The sequence below is a fragment of the Pan troglodytes genome, chromosome 2 (assembly GCF_028858775.2).
Source record: "Pan troglodytes isolate AG18354 chromosome 2, NHGRI_mPanTro3-v2.0_pri, whole genome shotgun sequence".
NCBI classification, from domain to species: Eukaryota; Metazoa; Chordata; class Mammalia; order Primates; family Hominidae; genus Pan; species Pan troglodytes.
In genome coordinates this window covers 45,714,497-45,740,683 of record NC_086015.1, presented here as the reverse complement: position 1 = coordinate 45,740,683, position 26,187 = coordinate 45,714,497, and the positions used below count along the sequence as shown (strand labels likewise).

Below are 26,187 nucleotides of genomic sequence, written 5' to 3'. Positions count from 1 at the left end.
AGGGACACAAAGGAGAATTGATCTGATCTTGTTTATTTGCAGTTTATTTGGATTTCTTTTCAGTATGTTATCTTTTTAACTTGATATACCCTTGTAGAACACTGAGAAATATCATTTGCTGGTTTTCGTAGAACACTTGTGAAGTATTTGTGGGACACTATGCTCAAATGTTTCCACATTTTGTCTCCTTTATAGATGTGAATTCTTTTAGAAAATAATGTTCTCTTGTCAGTGAAGTCAGTTTATTCTACTGTAGCTGTGAAAACACATCTTGTAATGGGGAGGCATTGGGGAGAGCATGAAGAAATGGCGCATCATTCTACAGTTAGTTTTAAACTGTTATGGATCCCATTAGTTTTTTATTTCTCCCAGCAGATGTAATGGATATTTTCTTATGTATTAACAGTCTGTACTAGTGTTTGAAAATGATTTGAATAGTTTTTGCCTTAAGTGAAAGATATTTCAAACCATGGTAGTTAAGCAACACATTATCAAATTTTATAATGGATAATTTAAACTTTAGAGAAAAATTTATTCCTTATAGACAAGTGTGAATTTGCTTTTTTTATACTCTGTAAATTTGGAGAGGATTTCATTTGGATTCCTTGACTGCCAAAAGATAACCATTTCTATTTTCTCTGTTTTCTGTTTCTGGGGTAGCTGTTACTGATATAGAGGATTTCCCAAAACAGGGAGAGAAGCTCATTTTTGAATCATCTCAGTCTCTGTTTGGATTAAGATGATCTAGATTGTTTGGTGTTTTAGCTGCCTTCCAGAAGCAAATGCAAATCCTGTCTGAAGAAGTCTAACCGTAACCCTAGGCCTCAATATCTCCGTGGTTTTCAGGTATAGAGTCTAATACTCAATAGAAAGTAATAAGGCCTATGAGGAGACAAGATGATATGAATAAAAGCAATAAAATCAACAAGAGAGACAGTATCCATAGGGAATACAGGCAATAGAGTTATCAGATACAGACTTTAAAATAACTGTGATTAATATAGTCAAGGAATTTGAAAGATTAAGGGTTTCAGTGGAGAACTAGAACTATTAAAAAAAAAACCCAAATGGATATTCTAGAACTGAAAAATACAATAATTGAAAGTAACAAGTCAGTGGATTTGGCTAACAGATTAGACTCTCTGAAGCAGAGAAATGCTTTCTGGGAGAAGTCTGAGATCAGTGTAGAGAGACAAAAGTATAGAAGACATGAAGAATAGTGGGAGAGATATAGAGGAAAACAGAAAATTGTGGGTTTTATAATAAACGATAATAGATAATTTAGATATCAATATAGGAAAGAAATAAAAACTTTTACTCCTAAGCTGTACTGTACCAAAGATCAATACAGGTAGATTTTATGATTTTCTGTTTAAATTTGTAAAGGTAAAGCAGTAAAGCTTCTGGTAGATAGCATATGAAAATATCTTCATGACTTTTGTGTAGACTGAAATTTTTTTTAGCAGAACACAAAAGCATTGTCAGAAAGGAAAATATTGATAAATTAGGCTACCTTAAAATTATGGTTCATTCAAAGACATTAAAAGAGTAAAAAGATAAGCCACAGAGTAAGAGACATTCATAATCGACATATATAATCAACAGTGGTCTCTTAACAGAAATATGTACAGACTTACTTCATCAAGGAGAAGAGGACAGATAACCCAATAGAAAAATGAGCACAAGACTTGGACAAACAGTTTACAAAACTGGTTATCTCCAGATGGTCAATTAACACCTGAAAAGATGCTTAACCTAATTAGTCATCAGGAAAATTTAGTTTAATCACAATGAGTTACCAACATATACCCACTAGAATGGCTGTGATTAAAAAGCCTGATAATGTAGGGTTTTGGCAAAGATATAGAAAAACTGGATTTTTTTTTTTTGTTTTGTTTTGAGACAGAGTTTCACTCTGTCGCCCAGGCTGGCGTGCAGTGGTGCAATCTTGGCTCACTGCAAGCTCTGCCTCCCGGGTTCACGCCATTCTCCTGCCTCAGCCTCCCGAGTAGCTGGGACTACAGGCGCCCGCCACCACGCCCGGCTAATTTTTTGTATTTTTAGTAGAGATGGGTTTCACTGTGTTAGCCAGGATGGTCTCGATCTCCTGACCTCATGATCCACCCACCTCGGCCTCCCAAAGTGCTGGGATTACAGAAGTGAGCCACCGCGCCTGGCTGAAAAACTGGAATTCTTATATCTACCTGTTGGAGTATAAATTGACATAATGATCACTTTAGAAAACTGATCATCAGTGTCTATGAAACTGAATCGAGGCATGCTTTGTGACCCAGCAAATTTACTTCCAAGGATACAGATATATCCAATAGAAATGTTTACGTGCATCCAGCATAAGTTATGCTTAGCCCTATTCATTAATTGAAATAGCCCAAATGTTCATCCACAACAAAATGAGTAAGTAAATTATGGTATATTCACATACCGGAACACTACACAGCAATGAAAAAGAATGTGGATGAATACCAGCAGACATAAATGTAGAACAGATAAATCAGGCTTTCAGCTATTTGGTAATGTTTGATCTCCTTATGATTAAGAGTTGAGGGAATGACAGCCTATTTTAGAAGTTCTCAGTGTGTTGGTGAATTTTGACTTTGAGCTTTACATTAAGATCATCTGTACAGGCATTTTTAATGTGAACTTTAGCATGAATGTCTCTGGCTATTTCTCTTGGGCTATTTAGTTTTGCCAAAGAAGAGCACATGCAGAGTGTTCCAGTCACATGCTCGGAAGGAAACGACTGGGCTACCAGAGTCCCAGGCGCCCACTGGGCTAAGGGAGATGAAGTTTCAGTATTTACTGTGCATAAATTTACTTAGTCCCCTGTTTGCAGTTTGGTAGTCCTCTCTTAATCTTGGTCTGCTATTTCTCAGTCCAGATGGTTTTTATTTTCTCTAGAGAATAAATGTTTAAACTTTTGCCTGAGTGCAAGCCTAGTGGCAGTTACCTACATATATTGGCCAGAGGAGATAATTTAAGGTTCAAACTGCTTTTTAATCAGATTTTGCCAAATATTTGATCTTTTACCCCTCTTTCCTCACTGTTGGTTTTAGAAGTACCTTTTCAATAAATAGTACCAGACAAGTGCTCGTCCACTTGGAAAAACAATGAAATTAGATTCCCACCTCAACCCACATGATCAGTCAATTTCTAGTGGATTGAGGACTTCAATGTGAAAGACAAGAGGAGGAGGAGAAACAAGAAGGAAGAAAGAGGATAAAGAAGGGGACAAAGAGGAAGAAGATAAAAGATCCAGACCATATAATTAATGCCTCCAAATCAATAACAAAAGATCAACAACCCAATGGGAGAATGAGCAAAAGACCTGAACAGGCATTTCAGAAACAGACATTTTCAGGCACTTACTGTTCATAATTCCTCTTTTCCCTTCATTTTCCTGAGAAAAGAGGAATTATGAACAGCAAATAAATACCAAAATATTCTGTCATTAATAATTATGAAAATTCAAATTAAGACTAAAGGTACCACTTTAAACCCCATAAATAGATGGGTAGAAATTAAATCTGATACCAGTAGGTATTGGTGAGGTTGTAACTCAGAGGGAACGCATACACTACTGGTGGGAATAAATTGGGACAACCACTTTGGGAACCAGTTTGGCAGTGTCGTGAAGTTGAATATTTGAGTTTCCATTCCTATACATGTACCCTAGCAACTCTTGCACATGTGTACCAGGAGACAGATGAAACAGTGTCTCTCAAGCATTGCTTTTTGAGAAGAAAAGCTGAAAGCACCCCTCATGTCTTTTAGTAGGATGATGGGTTAAATAAATGGTTATATATTCTGCATGTTTAATGAAGACAAAACTATTTCCTTAAAGAAAATGTTTCTATTCTTCCTATATCAAAAGGAGTAGAACAATTTTAATGGCATCAAATTCTAATCTCTGAAGAGATGTCAGGCTCTCTTTCATTTTATTTTTATTTAATTTTAATTAATTAATTTTTTGAGATGGAGTTTCACTCTTATTGCCCAGGCTGGAGTGCAGTGGTGCCATCTCGGCTTATTGCAACCTCTGCCTCCCAGGTTCAAGAGATTCTCCTGCCTCAGCCTCCCAAGTAGCTGGGATTACAGGCATGTGCCACCACGCCTGGCTAATTTTTGTATTTTTTTGGTGGAGACGGGGTTTCTCCATGTTGGTCAGGCTGGTCTCGAACTCCTGACCTCAGGTGATCCACCCGCCATGGCCTCCCAAAGTGCTGGGATTACAGGTGTGAGCCACCGCACCCGGTCTGTCTTTCATTTTAATAAGTTGAGGCAGTTCTTCAAAATGCAGGGGAAGTGGGGCAGGACTTTTGAGCATGGTGATTCATGATTCAGAGAGTGGGATGAAAAACAGAGTGTTAGCCTTCTCTAGGGATTTTCTCTTAAGATTTGTGTACTCAAGAAAGCAGTATCCCAAATTTGGTGGTGGTGATGATAGTAGCTACCGTTTCCTGAGAATGTACCGCATTCATTTACATCCTCACAGCAGTCCTATAAGGCGGGCATTATCCCATTTTGTAATTAGAAAACTGAAGTTTGTAAGAGTTTAATTTGTACAAGATCACACTGTCTGAAAGTGCAACAGGTGAGAATTGCTTCCAGATTTGGTTGACATCTTTGTTTCAATATTGTCAAGGTAAAAGATTTGACCCTGCTGAAAGAAAGAATCTAGGAATTGTAATGGACACAAACCACAATTAAGTTTTGGGGTACTGCTGGAGTACTGTTGGTTTACTTCTTTTGTAAAGTCAGCCTTACACTTGACACTGTGGGAAAGCATAAATCTTACAAATCGGGCTGTCTGTTTGCCTTGCACTCAGCATTTATTATTTGGTAGGATATCCTGGGAAATTGAGCATTATATCTCCTAAAAAATGTTTTTAAAAAGGCTCTGTAGGACAACAATATTACTTAATGTTTAAAAACATTGGCCAGGCGTGGTGGCTCACGCCTGTAATCCCAGCACTTTGGGAGGCTGAGGCGGGTGGATCACGAGGTCAGAAGTTGAAGACCAGCCTGGCCAAGATGGTGAAACCCCGTCTCCACTAAAAATACAAAAATTAGCTGTGCGCGGTGGCAGGTGCCTGTAATCTCAGCTTCCCTGGAGGCTGAGGCAGGAGAATCACTTGAACCCGTGTGGCAGAGGTTGCATTGAACTGAGATTGTGCCACTGCATGCACTCCAGCAGGGGTGACAGAGTGAGATTCTGTTTCAAAAAAAAATATATATATATATATATATTTACATTAAAAGCTTTGAGTAGGTAACACATACTCATGGTTCAAAAACCAAAAAAAAAAAAAAAAAAAAATTCAAAGGGAAAAATTTCTCATCTGCTTCCATTACCCTGGATTACCACCATGCAAAATTAAGCATCCTTATTAGCTTATTTATCCCTCTGGATTTTTTAAAAATCTAAGCAAATATGAATATGGATTATTTCCCTCCCTTTATAAGCGAAAGTTCCCTATTTTGAACTTTGCTTATTTTCTTAAAAACATATCTTGTAGCTTTTTCATGTAGTGTATAAAGAGCTGCTTCTTTTTGACAGCTGCATTCTAATTATGTACCATATTTTATTTAACCAGTCCCCTTTTGCTAAATACTTCCTACCCCAATTTTTTGATATTATAAATAGCAAACTATGTGTATGTGTCATATCATATGTGTACAGGTATATCTATTGAATACTTTGTTCCTAGAGATGAAATTACTAGATTATTAATTTTCAAATTATTGCCAGCTCACTCTGCCTGGGATTTATACTCGATTACATTTCCAACAGCAATGAACTAGAGTGTCAGTATCCTCAGAGTCTTGATGGCAGTCTTGTCAAATTTTCTGAGTGTTGGCCCCATGAGGTAAAAATAGATGTCATTGTATGTATATTTCTTTTATTAGGAGCGGAATGGAATGTCTTTTTCTTGAACCATTTATATTTTCTTCTATGTGTACTGCCTTCTCTTAGTCCTTGCTCATTTTTTCCTGTTCTTTTGTTAGTCTTTTTCTAATTATTATCTGGGGGCACATGCATATGTGTGTGTACATTTATAATATTAACATTTTGTGATTTGGAATGGAAATATTTTTCTCCAGTTGGTCTTTTTGCTTCTGGTATTTTTTTCTAGGTGGAAGTTTTTTATTTTTTTAGCTTTTTATATGCGGTATAAATTTTAAGCAAGCACACACTAAATAGCAGAATTAAGAAATGGGCCTTGGGAATAATGAGAAGGAATTGCTGTGGAGAACTAGATAGAACTTTATGGCAGTTTCAACAGCAATATTTACTTATTCAGCTAATATTTATTGAACACTTAATTAGAGTTAAGAACTGTGCGCAGAAGTGGAAGGGTGTGGTGAGAAGAATCAGATATAGTCCTTGCCCTTAGGTATTTTTAAGTTTACTGGGGTGACAAACATTATCAGATAATTAAAAATATCTTTTAAAATTGCAGTTGGGTAATCCTTCCATGCTATGAGACAGTACCATAGAGGGCTTTAATTTAAGGAAATCATTGGAGAGTACAGTGAGTTATGAAATATGCATATGAATTTATTGGCAAAGAGGGAAGAGAAGGGCCATCTAGGCAGAGGCAGTAGCTTGTTGCATGGGGAGGTACTGTATTTAAGAGACAGAGAACCCAGTGTGACAGGAGGGAGAGAAAACAAGACGAAACTGGAGAAGTAATTGGGGGTCAGGCCGTGAAGTTCATGATAGGGAGTTTTAAGAACTCCTATGTGAAGAACAATGAGATGCCATGGAAGGGTTTTAAATAGGAGAGTGACCTGATGGACAAGATTAGTTTAGATGTAGAGTGTGCAAGGATTAGAGTGGCAGAGTAGAAGCAGATGGACTAGTTAGCTAGAAGCCTATTGTAATAGTCCAGGAGAAGGAAATATGGTAGCTTGCTATTGGTTTGGAGTGGAGAAGTGAAAGAGTTGGAAGAATATTCAGTGATTGACTTAATATGGGAAGTGAGAGAAAAGGAGTGTTAAGGATGACTCTCCTAGTTTTCTGGTTTGTTTAATAAGGTAGAGAGTGATACTATACGTAGGATATTGTGCTCTGGAAGACAACCAGGTTTGGTGAGATGATGATTTTTATTTTGGATATACAGAGTTTGAACCTCTTTAAGACAGATAAAATCAGATGTCAAGTCAGCAGTTGAATATATTGGCATATAACTTAGAGACCGTGTTTGAGCTGCAGATATGTAATTGGAAGATATCTGTATAGATAAGTGGTAATTTAAATCATTGGTAGGAATGAGATAGCCTGTGTTAAACAGTTAGAGGATAGTTGTGGGCCTAGAACTCAGTCTTGATAGACTTCAGCATTTAAGCGCATGAACCAGCAAAAGACACAGAGAAGGAACAACCAGAGAAACTGGAGAAGAAAGCTAATAAAGGATGAGGTTATGATAGAGGAACAGCAGGAGTGGCAACAGTATTGAATGCTGTTGACTTGTGTAGTTGAAGGCAGATGAAGGCCCATTGGATTTGATGTCATGTGACTTCAGAGATAGTGATGAGAGAGAAAGCCAGATTGAAGGCGATTGAGGAACAAGTAGGTTGAACAGTGATTATGGCTCTAGCCACATAATTGGTGACTAGAACAGAAGATGCTAACTGACTGATACAGAATCAAGGCTAACTTTCTGATTTGGGTTCATCCTCACGTGATGGGGTGCAAATAGTAATACATGGAAACGCAAATGCATGCATAAGTCTATTGAGAGAGCCACATAAATGCTAAGTATCAAGATTTCAATACATTTTATGTATATGTGTATATTATGTATAAAACTCCAATTTACAATGGAAATTGGTTGGAAGTTCTTCCTGAGAAGTAAAAGTTGGGTGGATGGGTGAGAATAACAGAAATGGATAGATGGATGATGGTAACCAGGGAGACTGCCTTACAGGGCCTTTTGCATGGTGAAATCAGTGGACTTGTTGCCCTGTAGGGAGTTGGGGGGGAATGGGAACTTGAGAAAATGACTAGTAGGTCCAGCAAAGGGGAGAAAATGTGGAGAGGACCTAAAAGTTTGTAGTAACACCTTAAATGTCTAAGGTGATGGTCCAGTAGACTCCCTAGTTCCGGGTTGGAAGTGGTTGGTTCAGAAATGAATGTTTAAAGAATGCCAGTAGTTTGAAAGAAGAAATAAGTTAGCTTTAAAAGGCAGGTATCATAAAACTAGTAGATAAAGAGACACGTAAAAGCCAGATATTTAGATATTGTCTGCCATCTGTATAACCCAGTGTTAAAATGAAACATTTTCTTTGGATGAGACAATTGAAATTCATGTGAATTATCTAGGGTCCCAAGCAAATTGAATACTAATGATAAACAAATATGCAGTTAACTTGTGGCTTTACTTAGAACCTTTGAAACATAAAGAGCCCTCTTCTGTCCAGACATCTCTTTGTCTTTCATTTATCACCTGGAGAATATTGTTCGTTTCCATTGGCCAAGGCAAATGGAATCAGGATATTAGCAGAGAGATCTGAAGTTGCTTTATTTTCTTTCTTTATAAATGTTTTGAGTTTTCTGAGGCAAAAATTGTGCCCGACAAGTTGCTACAAATCTAAACGTCAATATGATTGGGAGGGTGCCCTCTGGAAACACTTGCCTTGGTGGCATTTTTGGATAGATGCTATCAAGTGTTTTATCATGAGAGGTAATCTTTGCACTTTCCTGTATGTAGACTGGTGATGTACATCGAGAGAGACAGCAGAAAGACCACTCCAGGCAAGGAGCAGCAAAGTGGCAATGAATACCTGTCCAAATGCCTGGATCTTCTCATCTGTCACATTGTGCAGGAGCTGCCACGAATCCTGGGTAAATTGGAGTCTCATCCTCAGGCCTCGTTTCTGCTTTTACGTTTCTAAGACTTGGCTTTTAGGCATCAGTTCTTTTTTATTCTTACTTGTCTGTTCTTGAAGGCAAATGCAAAGACACTTTTTTACGAATATGTAGTTTCAAGATTTAAATTTTCTTTATCTGTTTTTGTAATTATTTTGCATCAATGACATGATGAGGCATGATGAGACAATGCCACATTAAGGTGTGATCCGAGGTAAACTGGCCATTTTAGAAAATATACAAAAGAAAAGCGGTTTAATTGCTTAAAATTGGACTTATGCTAGTATTTGGGGGTAACTTTTCGTAAGTTTTTTTTGCCTAAATCAGAAGAAAAGAATTTTCTCTTGAAATTAGAGCACAAATTTATTTATTGTTAAAAAAACTTTGAATAGATTTTATTTATTTTTTTTCCCTTGCTGAAACAAGATTTTCTTTTATTTATACAAATGTATTGGGTATATGAGAAATTTTGTTATATGTATAAAATGCATAGTGATCAAGCCAGGGTATTTAGGGTGTCCGTCACCCACCTATAATACATTTTTGTTAACTATAATCACCCTGCTCTGCTATCAAACACTGAATTTATTTCTTCTATTTTACTGTGTATTCATACCCTTTGACCCACTTTTTTTCCTCATCCCTCCACATCCATTCACCCTTCTCAGCCTTTGTTATCTGTCTTTCCATTTTCTACTGCCATATAATCATTTTTTAACTCCCACAATAAATGAGAATAAAAATGCATGGATTTTAATTTTGAATATTAAAATGTGATGTTAAGGAATTTTGATATTCATTTAAAGTTTAAAGTTTGAAACTTTCTTTGGTTTGAAAAATTTATCTTAAGATAAAACATCTAATAATGATTTGCAAAGGATGTTTATTACAGCTAAAGAAATACCTTATTTCATTGTTATTTGCAGAAATTAAAATAACCTTGGGAGCATGTATGTGTAGCTTAAATCCCATTCCATGCTTTTCCAGCAGATGTAGCTATAAACCAGAAATGTTTAGAATGTTAAATGTGATCCAAGCTATTATAGTAGAGGGTACTTAGTTTCAGGAATTCAGAACATTAAATCAAAGTAATGAAAATATCTTCAAGGCTAACTGACAGCAACTTTTTGCCCCTTACTGATGCTTTAGGAGATTATTTTTGCCTGTTGATGACTGAAAATAGAGCCTCTCAAAATTTATTTCGGATTGTAAGCTTTTTTACCTCAAACCTGAAGGCTATAATTTGGTCAGTTGGTAGCTAAATTCTTTATTACCGGACTTATCCTGTTTTAGGGTATGGCGATAAGATTCTGATGTCCACAAAGCAAGTTTTATTTATTGTTAGATTTATCATCCAATGAGAAGTTTTGGGAATTGACCTCTTTTTACCTCCAACCTATTCTCTTTTTTTGATAGTTGTAAGTCGTGTTCTGTAATTCGTTCACTTATTATTATTATTATTATTATTATTATTATTATTTTGTGTGACAGAGTCTTGCTCTGTCGCCCAGGCTGGAGTGCAGTGGCACTATCTCAGCTCACTGCAACCTTCGCCTCCCAGATTCAAGTGATTCTCCTGCCTCAGCCTCCCAAGTAGCTGGGACTACAGGCGCACACCATCATGCCCGGGCTAATTTTTGTGTTTTTATTAGAGATGGGGTTTCACTATTTTGGCCAGGATGGTCTCGATCTCCTGACCTCGTGATCTGCCCACCTCGGCCTCCCAAAGTGCTAGGATTATAGGCATGAGCCACTGCGCCTGGCCCATTTATTATTTTAAATATATTTTCTTGTTTGCAAAAGCAACAAGTGCTCATGATTGAAATTTGGAAAATACAAAAAAAATTTCTAAAGCTATTACTCTATTATAATAATTTATTAAATTTTATTTTTCATTTCCAAATGAGACGTTAAGTTTATTTATAGTGTCTTTGCAGAATATCACATTCTGTCCCCGGAGGCCATAAGTGTCTGTTGTAATTTCAGTACTTGTGAATAAGTATATCTGCTTATTTTATTTGGAGATTAATTACCTTAGAAGTCCCATGGGTATTCAAGCAATGACCAGTGGCTCCTAAGTATTTGTGGTTTTTAACCTCCACATATGCTCTGGGCTGTGCTTCACAGGTGACATTCTTAACTCCTTGGCTAATGTTTCTGGACGTAAACACCCATCAACAGTTCAAGTGAAACAGCTGAAGATGTGTCTCCCCCTGATGCCTATAGTGCTTCACCTGGTAACTTCACAGGTACTATTGTATTGAGGAGGAAAAGGATATAAATTTGCCTCTTATCTTTGTAAACTGGAGCTGAGAATCCTCAACTCAAAACATTTTTTTTTTATTGAGCTAACGTTGTACATAGCTTCCAGAATTTAATCTGTAGAAACTCTCATCACACAGGTATTTCGACCTCAAGTTGTGACAGAAGAGTTTCTTTTCAGCTATGGAACTATTCTTGTGAGTAACATGAAATTTTCCTTGTTTCTAATAAAATTGTGACTGCCTCTACTGTTTGTAGAATTTGATGTCAGAATGAGGTAATTTAAAAATCCTGTTGGTATTTATTTGTCTCTAGGGAAGTGACCTTTTAATATTTTTATCTGTTGACTGTAATAAAATTTGACATTTGGAGAAAACACATTCTCTCCTGATAATGTATTTTGTTCAGAGACAGCCCAAATAGGGTAAATATGTCCACAGGAACACTTTCATAGATTTTGGTATTAAACATCATGAAAAAATATAATAAAACTGGTGAAAATGGAATGCTGGGAATATAGTATCATTATTGTTTACTTCGGCTTATATTGTCCAATCATGTGCAGTTTCTTTTTTTTTTAAAGACAGAGTCTCGCTCTGTTGCCCAGGTTGGAGTGCAGTGGTGCGATCTTGGCTCACTGCAACCTCCGCCTCCTGGGTTCAAGCGATTTTCCTGACCCAGCCCCCACAGTGTCTCTTCTTATGATGGCATTTCTCTATGTTAAGCTCAGTTTAGCTTTTTCTTTAATTTTGAGGATACAAGTAGAAATGAAAAGTTATTGCATTATCTTTCACTTCTGTTTTTGCTCACAAAAATTCTTTTTGTTTAGCTCATGAATTATGTTATCTTTTTCCCTTGCCAGTAGTAGTTACAGTATATATGGTTGATAAAATGAGGAGGGAAATACAGAGGGAAAGCTAAAACATTTGTCACAGAGCTTCTCCAGTCTTACTTTGATATTAATAATAAACTGAACAGAGATTTTCAAAATGCCATAGAGGTAACTAGTTAAAATGAGGTCAGCATCTCAATTTTATTGTTAGTTTGGAATTTTTTAAAAAAAAGATTGCCACAACAAGTGAGGATATGGTTTTCTAGAAAGTTCATCATAGGGTGAAGTATGATGTTTATAAGTATAAATGTTGAGTGACGGTTGCTGATTTTTAGGAAGCATTGCAGTAAAGGTCCCTTTGTGCTCAATTTCAGATTTTTATCATTTGAGTACTTTGAATCTTGAATTCCAGAAAGTCTATAATTTTGGTACCACATTTATGAATTTGCAAATTATGAGAATTTTTATTTACCACCATCTTTTTACCTGTTTTTAAGTACAGCATAGGCATCATTTTAACATGACTATGATTTTTCTATTTACAATTCCATTGCGTTGGCATATTGACGCCTGAAATTAGTAATTTTTTTATGGTAACCCACCTTGGATTATTTTGGCACAGTGTTTGTTTGGGATAGGTATAATTGTCTTGTGTTCTTTCTCCCTGTCTTTTTTTTCCATGTGTAGTATTTTCTTCTGCCTACATTAACTGAGTATGCTTTAGGTTTTTAAGGAATTACCAAGATTTTCCAACAGAAAAGTCTTTATGGACTTTCAGAAATTCTATGTATATTGGGGAGAACTCGTCTGCTCCTTGTAATTCTGTGTTCAGAGACAAGGGAGGAGGCCACACTGAGTGTGTCCATAAAGACTTTTCTATGGGTATTCTGTTGGGTCTTTTCAATATAGGCACCTTTAGGAAATGGAAAATAACTTGGCTGGTGTAGAGATCATTAAGATATTGAAAAAATTTTAGCAGTTTTTTTCTTGATAGTATCACCCAATTAGAGGAAGTTTAGGGAAATAAAATGAAAGTCTTTTGCCTCTCTTCAGTCTATTTTCGTAGTTTGAATCATGCCCAGTCCCAGAATTCTTGAATTATTTTTCTTATTGTGTTTGTTTGTTGGCCTTAACTGTGTGTTCACCTTTTGTATACTCAGTGTTAATGGCACTGATGAAATACTAGCAAAGGGAGAGAATTATTGACTAAAATTCAGGACCTGGATTTAGTTATCCATACAGTTCTTGTGCACATTATTGTGAATTGTTGAGAGTTGAATGTTGCTTCTATGAATTCATAATTTTTCCAGAAGATAGCAAAAATGTTACTCAAGTTACAGTGCCTTACTGCTGCTATGAGGTCTAGTCTACTCATCCAACATTCTACAGACCCTTAGAAATTTACATTGCAAATTAGCATATTAAAGCCCTTTGAGTTTTCTGCTTTAAAATAATTTTTAATTTTTTTTTAGGCAAAGGCTTCCTAAACTATTTGAGAGGGCTTTTTTTTTTTCTTTTTTTTGGTGGTAGTGGTGGGGATGCATAGTTATGAACGTTCTGTAGCCCAATCCACAGAACGATTATGTGAAATTGTCCGGAGCATAGTGCTTATTTGGTTCTGGTGACATAGGGAAGTAGTCCATTCATATTTACATACTTAGCATCGTGGAATTTTTTTTTTGCTTGTTTTTTTGCTTTTTTTCTTTTTTCGAGGCAGGGTCTTGCTCTGTCACCCAGGCTGGAGTGCAGTGGCACAATCAGGCTCACTGCAACCTCCGCCTCCCAGGCGCAAGCAATCCTCCCTCCTCAGCCTCAGATGTAGCTGGAACTATAGGTGTGTGCCACCATGCCTGGCTAATTTTTAAAAATTTTTCGAAGAGATGAGGTTTCACCATCTTTCCTGAGCTGGTCTTGAACTCCTGGACTCAAGTAATCCACCCACCTTGGCCTCCCAAAGTGCTGGGATTATAGGCATGAGCCACCTCTCCCAGCATTGTGTTTTGAAAGACTTACTGGTACATCTGGAGATAAATATTATTTTCAGTATTTCTCAAAATGTATCTCATGCAGTAGCTATTGTCTTATGGCAGGCATATTGTCCTTTCATATTTTAAAGATATGATTTAATTGGGATATTCAAGCTTAGTCCACTTTTAGAAGCTGTATCCAGTAGCAGCAAGCCAAGAACTTCTTGGCTTCCCCTGAGGCAGCTCTTCATGAGCTGCTGGCCTGCCTTGGGGTGGATGTGGAGATAGCAGCCAGGGTTAGTGTGATCTCTGTGCATTAGAAGGGTTCTTAAGGAACAGACTGGAGAAGCGGGGATTGGAACTGTGCTTCCCATTGACTTCATTTTTATAATGGCACTAAGGCATGGTTTGCCTATTTGACCTACAGACATTTTTTGTTTTTTTGGTACAAAAATTCAGGATACTTCTTATATATGGAGGCATAAATACAAGAATTAATTTTTTGTAAATTTTTTTCCCCCAAGGAAAATGAAGTTTTGGTCACCTTATATTTTAAAGAGACTAGCATTTGGAAACAATTCAGCAGAGTAATTTTAAACCATTATCAAGCTTTGAAAGACTCCTGGAAAAAGAGGACTACCCAGCTGATAATTGCTATTTTCACTTCTTATTGGCAGAAGCAGCCTGTTGTCTTACTCAGCTCCCTCTCCAGGTTTCAGCAGTCTAGTCTCTGGGGAAGTTCTGTGGTGAATACCATGCTTCTTTTGGTCCTCCATTGAATTGGGCTGGGAAACAGGAAGTAGTAAATTAAGGAAATATTTTCAAGAGCTCATGATGTGTATTAACCTAACATTCACTATATTTCTTATGTCCTTTTGAAAATGCATTTGATTAATGAGCAGAGGAAGCAGACTTTGTTGTGTTTAAGTTCTGGCCTCATTAGTTTATGAAAGTATGATGGCTTGTGGTGGTTATAGTTTTCTACAAAAAATAACTATGAAAGGTTATACTTCCTGCCCTCTGTAGATTTTTATGTAAAGGAATGCTGGTTTATTGATAGATATTGGCTTCAGCTGCAGAAAAGCCAGAGCTAGTGCACTCTTGTATTTTTGAAAACATGATAGTATATATTTACTTATTTGTTGCCACCTAGATATTCTTGTCTTTTTTCCTTTAACATATCATGAATTTGTATCCCAGTTTGCTGTAGGAGCTTTTTTTCAGCCCCTGTTGGGGATCACTGAATGATATTGAGAGCGCTGGCACACACTGCTCCACACCCCCTAGCCAGCAGACCTAGCTCAGGGTGGGTGGTCTTTTTTGCTCCCCTGCTGAAACTCCCATCTTTGAAGTTTGCACCATGAGAAGATATTGTGTCACCCCCTGTGTTGTGGTCATCTGCAGATTTCTGGGTCATTGGCCTTTAAAGTTCCTCAGCATTCCTTTAGCACTTGGCTCACCAAGAGCCTCTCCTTGCCTCTCTTGCATCATTGGTGGGGAATTTGATATCCCTCTGAAGGATCCTTCCAGTGCCTCAGCCTTGCAGCTCCCTGGCTGCTTCTCTCCCCAAGAGCTTGTCTGTCTTCCCATCAGCTGCCTGGTCCCATGGTCAAACACTTGACCTTACTGTCAGCATCCGCTTGTCGGCCCACCACCCCTGATTTTCAGCTCATTTCCTCTCCTCCCCAACTCCCACAACCCTTCAGCTCCTGTGAAACTTAATTGTTCCTACCTGCTTTCTGCTCACCATCCTGCCCTGCCAGGGCTCTGCTTTTTCACTTTCTCTTTACTCCACCTAGAATGCCTGGTCCAGCATTAGTCACAATCTTTTTTTTTTTTTTTTTTTGAGACAAGAGTCTCCCTGTGTCTCCCAGGCTTGTGCAGCGGAGCGATCTCGGCTCACTGCAACCTCTGTTTCGTGGGTTCCAGCAATTCTCATTCCTCAGCCTCCCAAGTAGCTGGGATTACAGGCGTGTGCCACCACTCATGGCTAATTTTTGTAGTTTTTGTAGAGATGGGGTTTCACCATGTTGGCCATGCTGGTCTCAAACTCCTGACCTCAAGTGATCCGCCTGCCTCAGCCTCCCGAAGTGCTGGGATTATAGGCATGAGCCACCACGTCCGGTTCTCTGACAAATCTTAAAGCTAGTTAAATTTAAGTCTCCACCTACCCTAGCCCTGCTTTGAGTGGCTGAATATGGCTGGGGGCAGGGGAGGGGGAAACAGTGCAAATGACAGGTCTCTCTTAAAATTCACATCAGCCAATGACTGTATGTTCCTTTCTCCTTGAATCTCCAATGCCTACTACCCCGTCCTCACTCTCACCTCATTACTCCCTATTACACTGAGAATGAGAAGGAAGAAATATATCAAAAAATATTGAAATTGGTAAATGAATGAAAAATTTGTGGGAATTTTAAAAAAATTAAATAGGGGAAGTATAAGGTAGGAAATAAAAGAAGCCCATAATTCTTCATAATAAATAATTAATAATGATTTCAGCATTTAGACAAGCTTTATTTATATATATATGTGAAAAAGACAGTACATGTGAGTGGTTAAAAAGTCGCAAGGGAAGAGAAAGGCAGAAAAGGCAGTGAAGCATACCTCCTCAGGTTCCCAAAGGAAGCAATGCTTGTCCTTTCCTGTGATCTCTTCCACAAAAATTATTGTTCACATCACCAGCATTTGTGTATTATGTGTATATTTTTAAGAGAATTACACGGAAGGGATTGTTGTTACGTACACTACTCTGTGTCTTCTTTACTTAGTAATCCGTAGACATTTACGTACATATGTTTAAGTCAAAAGATCTCTCTTTCTGAGTTTCTTATTCAACATCAAATGTATATTTTATTCGATAAAAGTTATGTGTCCATTTTGGAATTATGTGAAATGATTTTAATAAAATTATCATGAAAAGCATACATTGCTGCTTTTAAAAATTAACTCGGCCAGGCATGGTGGCTCACGCCTGTAACCCCAGCACTTTGGGAGTCCGAGGCAGGCAGATTATGAGGTCAGGAGGTTGAGACCATCCTGGCCAACATGGTGAAACCCCATCTCTACTAAAAATACAAAAATTAACTGGGCGTGGTGGCGCGCACCTGTAGTCCCAGCTACTTGGAAGGCTGAGGCAGGCAAATCTCTTGAACCCGGGAGGCGGAGGTTGCAGTGAACCGAGATCATGCCACTGCACTCCAGCCTGGTGACAGAGCGAGACTCTGTCTCAAAAAACAAAACAAAACCAAACAAACTCCATTTTAAAGTCCATTTTGTTTATTTGTAGACCAAAAAAGAATTGAAGATGTCCTCTGTTTTCACTTTTTAAAGGGCTTGCATTTTATAGGCTTTCTGATTTTCTTTATAACCTAGACGATAAATGTCTTTAAGTTTTTTTTTTCTTATTTTAAAGGTAATTTATGCTTATTTATTTAAATTATAATTCATGCTTATTAAAGAAAATGTGGAAAAGTGTAGTGAAATTTGAAGAAAATAAAATTATCTGTAACTCTACACTAGGAGACAACCATTGTTAACATATTGTTGTTTTCTTATGTTTTCCATTCATATAGATGCGTTTGTATTGTAGATACAAATGTATAGATACATTTGTATCTACACATTTATGTATCTATAACATGTATGTGACATACACAAATAAATATGGTTGAGACCTTCTGTATCCATAGATTTGTATTCTACCTTTAAAAAACTTAGGTTGCATTTAAGTATTTTCCTATAACTTTAAAACATTCTTTTTAAAAACATTTTAAAATTTAATTTTAAATTGATGAATAAGAATTGTATACATTTATTGTGTACAACAGATTATTTTGAAATATGTGTACATTGTGGAATGGCTAAATTGAGCTAATAAACATATCTGTTACCTCACATATTTGTTTTTGTGGTGAGAAAACTTGAAATCTACTATTACCAATTTTCAGGACTACGTCTTTATTAACTATACTCACCTACTGCAACCTCTGTTTCGTGGGTTCCAGCAATTCTCATTCCTCAGCCTCCCAAGTAGCTGGGATTATAGGCGTGTAATCCCAGATCTTTACTTTAGATCTCTTGATACCTTATTCCCTCTATATACTCAAAATTTTGTGTCCTTTGACCAATGTCTTTCCCCTACCCCCAGTCCCTGGTAACTACCATCTCTTCTCTACTTCTGAGTTCTACTTTTTTAGTTCCCACCTGTAAGTGAGACCACATGATATTTGTCTTTCTGTGCCTGGCTCATTTCACTTACATAATGTTCTCTAGGTTTATCCATGTTGCCACAAATGACAGGATTTCCTTTTTAAAACAATTCCATCGTGTATATTTGCCACATTTAAAAAATCTGTTCATCTGTTGATGGACAGTTGAGTTGATTCTATATCTTGACTATTGTGAAGAAAGCTGCAGTGAACATGGGAGTGCAGATATTTCTTCAACATACTGATTTAATTTCCTTTAGAAATATATATATATATATATGTATATGTATTTATTTCAGTAGTTGGATTGCTTAATCATGTGGTACTTATATTTTTAATTTTTTTGAAGAATTTTCGTAGTATTTTTCATAATGGCTGTACTAGTTTACATTCCCACCGACAGTGTGCAAGAGTTCCCTTTTCTATACATCCTCACTGGTCCTTGTTATCTTTTATCTTTTTGATAATGGCCATTCTTATGGATGCGAAGTGATATCTCATTATAGTTTTAATTTTCCTTTCCCTGGTTAGTGATGTTGAGCATTTTTTCATATACCTATTGACCATTTGTATATCTTCTTTCGAGTAATGTCTATTCAATCCTTTGACTTTTTTTTTTTTTCTTTTCTTGGAGACAAGGTCTTGCCCTGTTACCCAGGCTGGAGTGCAGGGATACCGTCATAGCCCACTGCACCCTTGATCTCCTGGGCCCGAGTGATCCTCCACCTCAGCCTCTGAGTAGCTAAGGCTACAGGTGCATGCCACCATGCTTGGCTAATTTTTTATTTTTCTGCAGAGACAGTCTTGCTATGTTGCCCAAGCTGGTCTCAAACTCCTGGCCTCAGATTATCCTCCTGCTTTGGCCTCTCACAGTGCTGGGATTGTAGGTGTGAGCCACTTCACCTGGCCTGACCATTTGAAAACATTGGGTTATTTGCTTTCTTACTATTGAGTTGAGTTCTTTATATATTTTGCATATTCACCCCCTCATAGATACGTGGTTTACAAATATTTTTTTCCCATTCCGTAAGTTGTCTCTTCACTCTGTTGTTTCCTTCAGGGTGCAGAAGCTTTTTATGTTGATGTAATCCCATTTGTCTACTTTTGCTTTTGTTGCTTGTGTGTTTGGGTCCGATCTAAAAAAATTATTGCCCAGACCAATGTCATGGAGGTTTACCCCTTTGTTTTTCTCTAGTTGTTTTGCAATTTCAGGTCTTATGTTTTCTAGCATTTTAATGGTTACTCTTCTGTTTGTATGAACTATATATAGCTTGGTATAATTTCAGTAAGATTCAAAAATACACAAACAATATACTATTTAGGGACACATGTATATGTGTTAAAACTATTTTAAGAAAACCAAGAAAATGATAAATACATGATAGTGGTTATCTCTGGAAGTGAGGTAGGCAGATGGGATGGGGGAGTTTATACAACCAATTGGAAATGTCTTAGTTCTTAACTTGAGTAGTGGGTTTAAGGGTTTTCTTTGTAACACAAAATACACACCTATGTTCTTTTGTATATGTTACATAGATTCTATTCTCTCTCTCTCTATATATATATATACATATATATATATACACATACACACATATATATATATATATATATATATATATTTTTTTTTTTTTTTTTTTTTTTTTTTTGAGACAGAGTCTCGCTCTGTCGGCCAGGCTGGACTGCAGTGGCATGATCTTGGCTCACTACAACCTCCGCCTCCTGGGCTCAAGCAATTCTCCTGCCTCAGCCTCCTGAGTAGCTGGGATTACAGGCGTGTGCCACCATGCCTGGCTAATTTTTGTATTTTTAATTGAGACGGGGTTTCACCATGTTGGCCAGGCTGGTCTCAAACTCCTGACCTCAAGTAATCTGCCCGCCTTGGCCTCCCAAAGTGCTGGGATTACAGGTGTGAGCCACTGCGCTTGGCCTATGTTAGACCAATTTCTACTGTGGGCTAATCGCTTATACTTAGTTACTTTTTAGTTCCGAGGTCATCTTATGTTTTATTTGCTATTTGTTACCATATATAAAATAATATATGTTATTTTGTTTAATATATATTTAATTATATATATATTTAATATATATAAATATATATATATTATTTTGTTTACTAGTGGCAAGAACTCCGTTGCAGTGTTCTTGCTGTCAGTAACATGGGTGCTCTGCCTAGCATGGCAGTGATTGTTTCATTGTCATGGAGTACCTTTTCTGTCCAGAGCATTTGGCCAGAGACCAGGAAGCTCATTCATCTGGGGAGCTGAGGCCTCAGAGCTCACAGCCGAGCTACTAAGGCCTTCCTCTCAAACAGCAATGGGAGTCATCCTGCAAAGGAGGCACTAGCATGGTGCATGGGAGCGCAGATAAGGGGGTTGGAATAAGAGGTATCTAGGAGGAACTCAAAACAGTGGCGAAATTTGAAGACAGGCCTTGAGAGCGAAACTACTATCTTGACACAGTTTGTACTCAGGGTAGCTAAAGCTTGATTGACCTTCCTTTGAGATGACTGTTTTCTCTGGTTAGGTGCCATTCGAACTCTCTTCTGATATGGCGAGCAAGTAATTGTGGTGTATTATTGGACATGGTTATGTATCAGTTATATTATTCTCACTTTTGTAAATGCTTATGTTAACATTGACTTTATTCCAACATTAAATCTCATTGATAGTGATTTGTATATTTAAAAATGATTCTTTGGGAGGCCGAGGCAGGTGGACCACCTGAGGTCGGGAGTTTGAGACCAGCGTGACCAACGTGAGAAACCCCATCTCTACTAAAAATACAAAATTAGCCAGGCGTGGTGGCACATGCCTGTAATCCCAGATACTCAGGAGGCTGAGGTGGGAGAATCACTTGAACCTGGAAGGCAGAGGTTTTGGTGAGCCGAGATCGGGCCACTGCACTCCAGCCTGGGCAACAAGAGCAAAACGCTGTCTCAAAAAAAAAAAAAGATTATAGTTTATACTTTATGTATATTATTTAATATACTTTTGTAACTATAATAATATAATATGTATAGAGTAATACTGTCTATGAGTTATTAAAAACAATAGGTACAGTTTTGGGCAAAATGTAAGCTACCTATATTTTATTTCAGAGTTACTTTGAAACTCTATTTATTAAAAATTTATTTTTTTTCAGAGTCATATTAAATCTGTAGACTCAGGAGAAACGAACATAGATGGAGCCATAGGTGAGTAGACCCTGGAACATTTTGTGTCTTTGTTTGAGGTACTTTGATATTGTGATTTAGAACATGTAAATAAACACCTATAATAATTAACTGTATTTCTAGGACTGACAGCATCAGAAGAATTTATCAAGATCACATTGTCAGCTTTTGAAGCAATAATACAGTATCCTATTTTATTGAAAGACTATCGCTCCACGGTCAGTTCTGGCAGCTTTTGAAAAAAGCTCCTTTTAAATTTACTTGGTAATTCTTTATATAAAGAGGCCTCGTTTACAGTGCTTGGCTCATATGTGTTCCTCACATGAAATAACCATTCAGAACCCCCCTACCCTGGCAGGATGAACATAGGAAATCCCTTCCCTTTGTTGACTTTCTTGGCGTTTTTCTTTATTATTCTCTTTCCTTCCTGGTCCACACCTATCCCTCAGCCTACTTTCTTCTTGCCTGATTATTTGTTGCAACTGGTAGTACAAACCTTCAGTGCAAGGTTTCTCAACCTTGGCACTAAAGGCATTTTGGGATGGACAATTCTTTGTTATGGGGCTGTCCCGTGCATTCTGGGATGTTTAGCAGAAACCCTGACCTCTCCTCACTAGATGCTGGTAGCCCCACTCCGTCTCCCTTCAATTATGACAACCAAAATTGTCTCTACACATTGACATATGTCCTCTGGGTGGCAAAATTGCTCCCATTTGAGAAACTGTGCCTTAGAAGGATCCTTAGGTGAGCTGCTTGTTGACTTTAGGAGAAGGAAATCCTCCCTCCCTTTCTTTCTGCAGAAAGGTCCCCAGAAGAGGAGCCAGTTAGGAAGACAACTAGCTTATGGTGCAAGGAGCAGTATCAGGTTTTGCCAGGCAGTGGCTTTCCCTAGAAGCTGCTGTGGAGCAGACACATGGTTCCATCCTTTCCTCCTTAACTTTCCCATCTCCCACCCCTGCCCGTCTCACTGAAGCACTGGCGATTTGGTATAGGGAGGAGGTGTTTCTTGTACCCCAGCTCATGCCTGTTTCCAGTGTTCTGTCCCATTTAGCATTTGACCCAAGCAATAGTGACTGCTTTTAGATAACAAATTATGTGGGCATCCAAAGCATAACCCAGCAGAGAGTTTGATGTGAAAATGTTTTTCAAATTTCCAACAACTAACCCTAAAGGCAAAATTTTAGATAGCAGTCAATCATGAGTTGTGAATTGCCTGTAATAATGAATAAAAGTAATTAATTTAGAAATAAAAACTGTACTTAAAAAAGATATTATGAAGTAAAGAAAAAGTTGATTTTGACACCTTCATGGTCACATAGATACCATTGTAGAATTGAATTCTTCAGTTTGTTTCCTCACATATTTCTCCACCCTCTGCCCCCACCCTTCAAACACAGTTAACTTGTGTGTGTGTGTGTGCGCGCGCGTGTGTGCGCGCGCGCATGCCCATTAAATCCTTCACTTAAATACTATATTCTGTGGCTTCTGACATCTTGGAATTAGCTCAGTTCTACTTTGGTTTTTTTTTTAAGACAGATTTAGAAATTTGAATTTATAAAACATGGCTTAGAATGCCATTGTTTCATTTTGCTAATAGCTTCTGTTTCTTTGTTCTTTGATTGTTGTAATTATTTTTATTTCCTTTCTTTTTCTTTGGGTCTATTTTGTATTCCTTTTCTAACTTTTTGGGGTAAATATTTAGCTTGTTAATTTTTCATATTTCTTCTTTTCTAATTTATGCATTTCAGATTAGGTTTAAATACTGCTTTAGCATCATCCCACAAGTTTTGGTATATATAGTTTTAATCTTTTGGTTAAAATATTTTATATTTTTCTTTATTGACTCATGGGTTATTAATATATATGTATTTAAACGTCATGGATACATTATATTTATCTTTGTATATTGATTTCTAGTTTAACTGCTTTGAAGTTAGAGAATGTAGTCTGGATGATTTTAATATGTTGAAATTCATCAAGTCTTGGTTTATAGCCCATTATGAGGTCATTTTTTGTAGATATTCTGTATGTTTGAAAAAAAAATACATATTTTGCAGCTGTTCCGTGCAGTGTTCAGTATATGTTCATCAAGTAATTTATTAGTTATCTTGTTCAAATCTTGTCGTTGGCCGGGCATGGTGGATCACCCCTGTAATCCCAGCACTTTGGGAGGCTGAGGCGGGCAGATCACTTGAGGTCAGGAGTTCAAGACCATCCTGGCCAACATGGTGAAACCCCGTCTGTACTGAAAATACAAAAATTAGCTGGGCATGGTGGTGTGTGCCTGTAGTCCCAGCTACTTGGGAGGCTGGGGCAGGAGAATCGCTTGAACCTGGGAGGCGGAGGTTGCAGTGAGCTGAGATTGTGCTGCCACACTCCAGGCTGGTGACAAAGCGAAACTCCATCTCAAAAAAAAAAAAACAAAACAAAACAAAAAAAAACTTACTAATTTTGGCCTGCTTTTTCTATAAATTACTGAAAGAGATGTGTATAAATCTCCTATTACTATTATGAATTTATCTCTTCTTGTAGTTCTGACAATTTTTGTTTTATGTATTTTGAGGCCATGTTATTAGGTGTATGCAAATTTCAAATTATGTCATCTTATGAAATCAGCCTTGTATCATTGTGAAGTCGCCCTCTTTATATCTAGTAATGTTTTTTGCCTTACTCTACTTTGTCCCATTCTAACATAATCATGCAAACTTTGTTTTGATTAATATTTGCCTGCTATATGTTTTTTCATTCTTTTCCTTCAAACATCTACTTTTATGTTTTAGATCTATGTAATAGAAACATCATATAGTATTTTTAAATTAATTTGTCTGGGCCAGGCGGGATGACTCATGCCTGTAATCCCAGCACTTTGGGAGGCCAAGGCAGACAGATCACATGAGGTTGGGAGTTCAAGACCAGCCTGGCCAACATAGTGAAATCCCATCTCTACTAAAAATGCAAAAGTTAGCTGGGTGTGGTGGCACTTGCCTGTAATCCCAGCTACTCTGGAGGCTGAGACAGGAGAATCGCTTGAATCTGGGAGGCGGAGGTTCAAGCCACTGCACTCCAGCCTGGGCGACAGAGCAAGACTCTATTTCAAAATAAATAAATAAATACATACATACATACATAATTAAAAAATTAAATTAATTTGGCCAGTTTTTTTACTTCTAACTACAGCATGTACTTCATTTACACACTGTAATTGTTGGTCTGTTTGGATTTCATTCTACTATATTCTTTCAAACATTGTCATACATTATTTTCTTCTTACCTACTTCCACTTTCTTGTTTTATTGACATTTTATTTTTCATTTTGTTTTTTCCCTATATAAGGTTGGTATTTATATATTTTCTTTCTATTCTTTTACTGGTTACTTTAAAATTTACATCATGCCTATTAATGTATTAAAAGCTAAACTTAAAAAGAAACTTTCTTTTCTTTTAGTAATATACAGACCTTAGCCTACTTAACTCCACTTAGTCCCCTCATGATGTATATGTTATTGTTGTCTGGGATTTTCAAGTCTATCTTGTTTTGTTTCTCTCTTTTAAATATCCACCAGACTTTACTATCACTACTTTAATATAGTTAATGTTCATTTACATTTATTCACGTATTTACTACTTTTGTATGCTTCTTTTCTTAGTTTTCACTCCTGTCTTCACTTATTTCTGACTGAAGTACATCCTTTATAGTTTCCTTTAGCTTACATGTGCTGGTGGCAAACTATCTGTCTGATAAAGTCATTCTTCCTTGAGGGATATTTTGCTGAGTATTAAATTTCAGTTTGGTAGTTGTTTTTGGTATTATTTTTCAGCACTGCCCAGATGTTATTTCATTCTCTTATGTTCTGAATTGTTGCCATTGACAGGTTGGTGATTCATCTCAAGTTTTTCCTCGGAAGGAAATCTCTGTTTTTGTCCCTTGGGTCCTTCTAAAATGTTTTTTGGGGGAGGTGGTGTAGATTTGGTTTTCTGTAGATTCACTATGATGTAACTAAATATAAATTTCTTTTTTTACTTATTCTGTTGAGGATTCTCTGTGCTGCTTGAATCTGTGGATTGTTCTTTTTCATCAGTCTGGAAAACTTTCTGCCATTATCTCTGCTTATTCTTTCTCTTGTTCTAGCTCCTTCAGCAATTCAGATCACATATACATTAAACTTTCTCATTTTTTTCTAATTCTTACTGTCTTTTTGTGTATTCCAGCTTTTTCTTTTTTAGTGTTATATTCTGAATGATTTTATTTCTTTTTTTTTCCCTGTCTTCTACTGTGCCCCTTCTGCTGCCACATATAGCAGTTGAGTTTCTAATTTTGGTTATTTTTCATTTGTAGTAGTCTGTCATTGCTAGAAATTCTGCTTGTCTTTTTTATTTTCAAATCTGTATTGCTTTTTATAATTTCCTGTTCCCTGTATATATTTTCTAGTGCGTGACTTATTTATTCGTGTTTGTTAAATGTAGTTCTACAGTATATGTGGTAATTCTAATATCAGAAGACTATGAAAGTCATCTTTTGTCTGTGGTGTCTGTTATATCTTGTTCTTGCCCAAATCTTCCTGTTGTCTTGGAAGCCTGAGTATTGTTTATCCTTGCTGGTCATTGTCCCTGAAATCCATTAGCGGCCATTCCCTGAAATCAACTATGGATGTTCCTTCCTCCATAGCATGTTTCCTTCTGCCAGGCACCTAAGGGCTCTGCCAATTGGGACAGTACCTCAGATCAGCATCATTTGTACCCAGTGTGCAAATCCCTGATAATGTAGGTCTGAGATCATAACTTCCCAGGGCAGCCTCCTCAGTTGTCAGGAGTGTGAATGTGTGTGGATGGGTTGGTGAATGAATCTA

The 26,187-nt window shown here is 37.2% G+C and overlaps 1 protein-coding gene across 19 annotated transcripts in view; it reads left to right on the top strand.

Moving 5' to 3' along the window:
* The window catches only part of ULK4 (unc-51 like kinase 4), a 714,793-nt gene that overhangs the window by 233,674 nt on the left and 454,932 nt on the right, over nt 1-26,187 (top strand). For all 19 annotated transcript variants that reach the window (XR_010155166.1, XR_010155167.1, XM_063805611.1 and 16 more), the window contains 5 exons: nt 8,736-8,869; nt 11,021-11,142; nt 11,296-11,352; nt 21,310-21,361; nt 21,464-21,558. Coding sequence is in view for 17 of the 19 variants with exons in the window: in XM_063805611.1 (XP_063661681.1) it covers nt 8,736-8,869; nt 11,021-11,142; nt 11,296-11,352; nt 21,310-21,361; nt 21,464-21,558 (460 nt within the window). In the remaining 2 variants the exon portion in view is untranslated. The remainder of the gene's footprint in view (nt 1-8,735; nt 8,870-11,020; nt 11,143-11,295; nt 11,353-21,309; nt 21,362-21,463; nt 21,559-26,187) is intronic.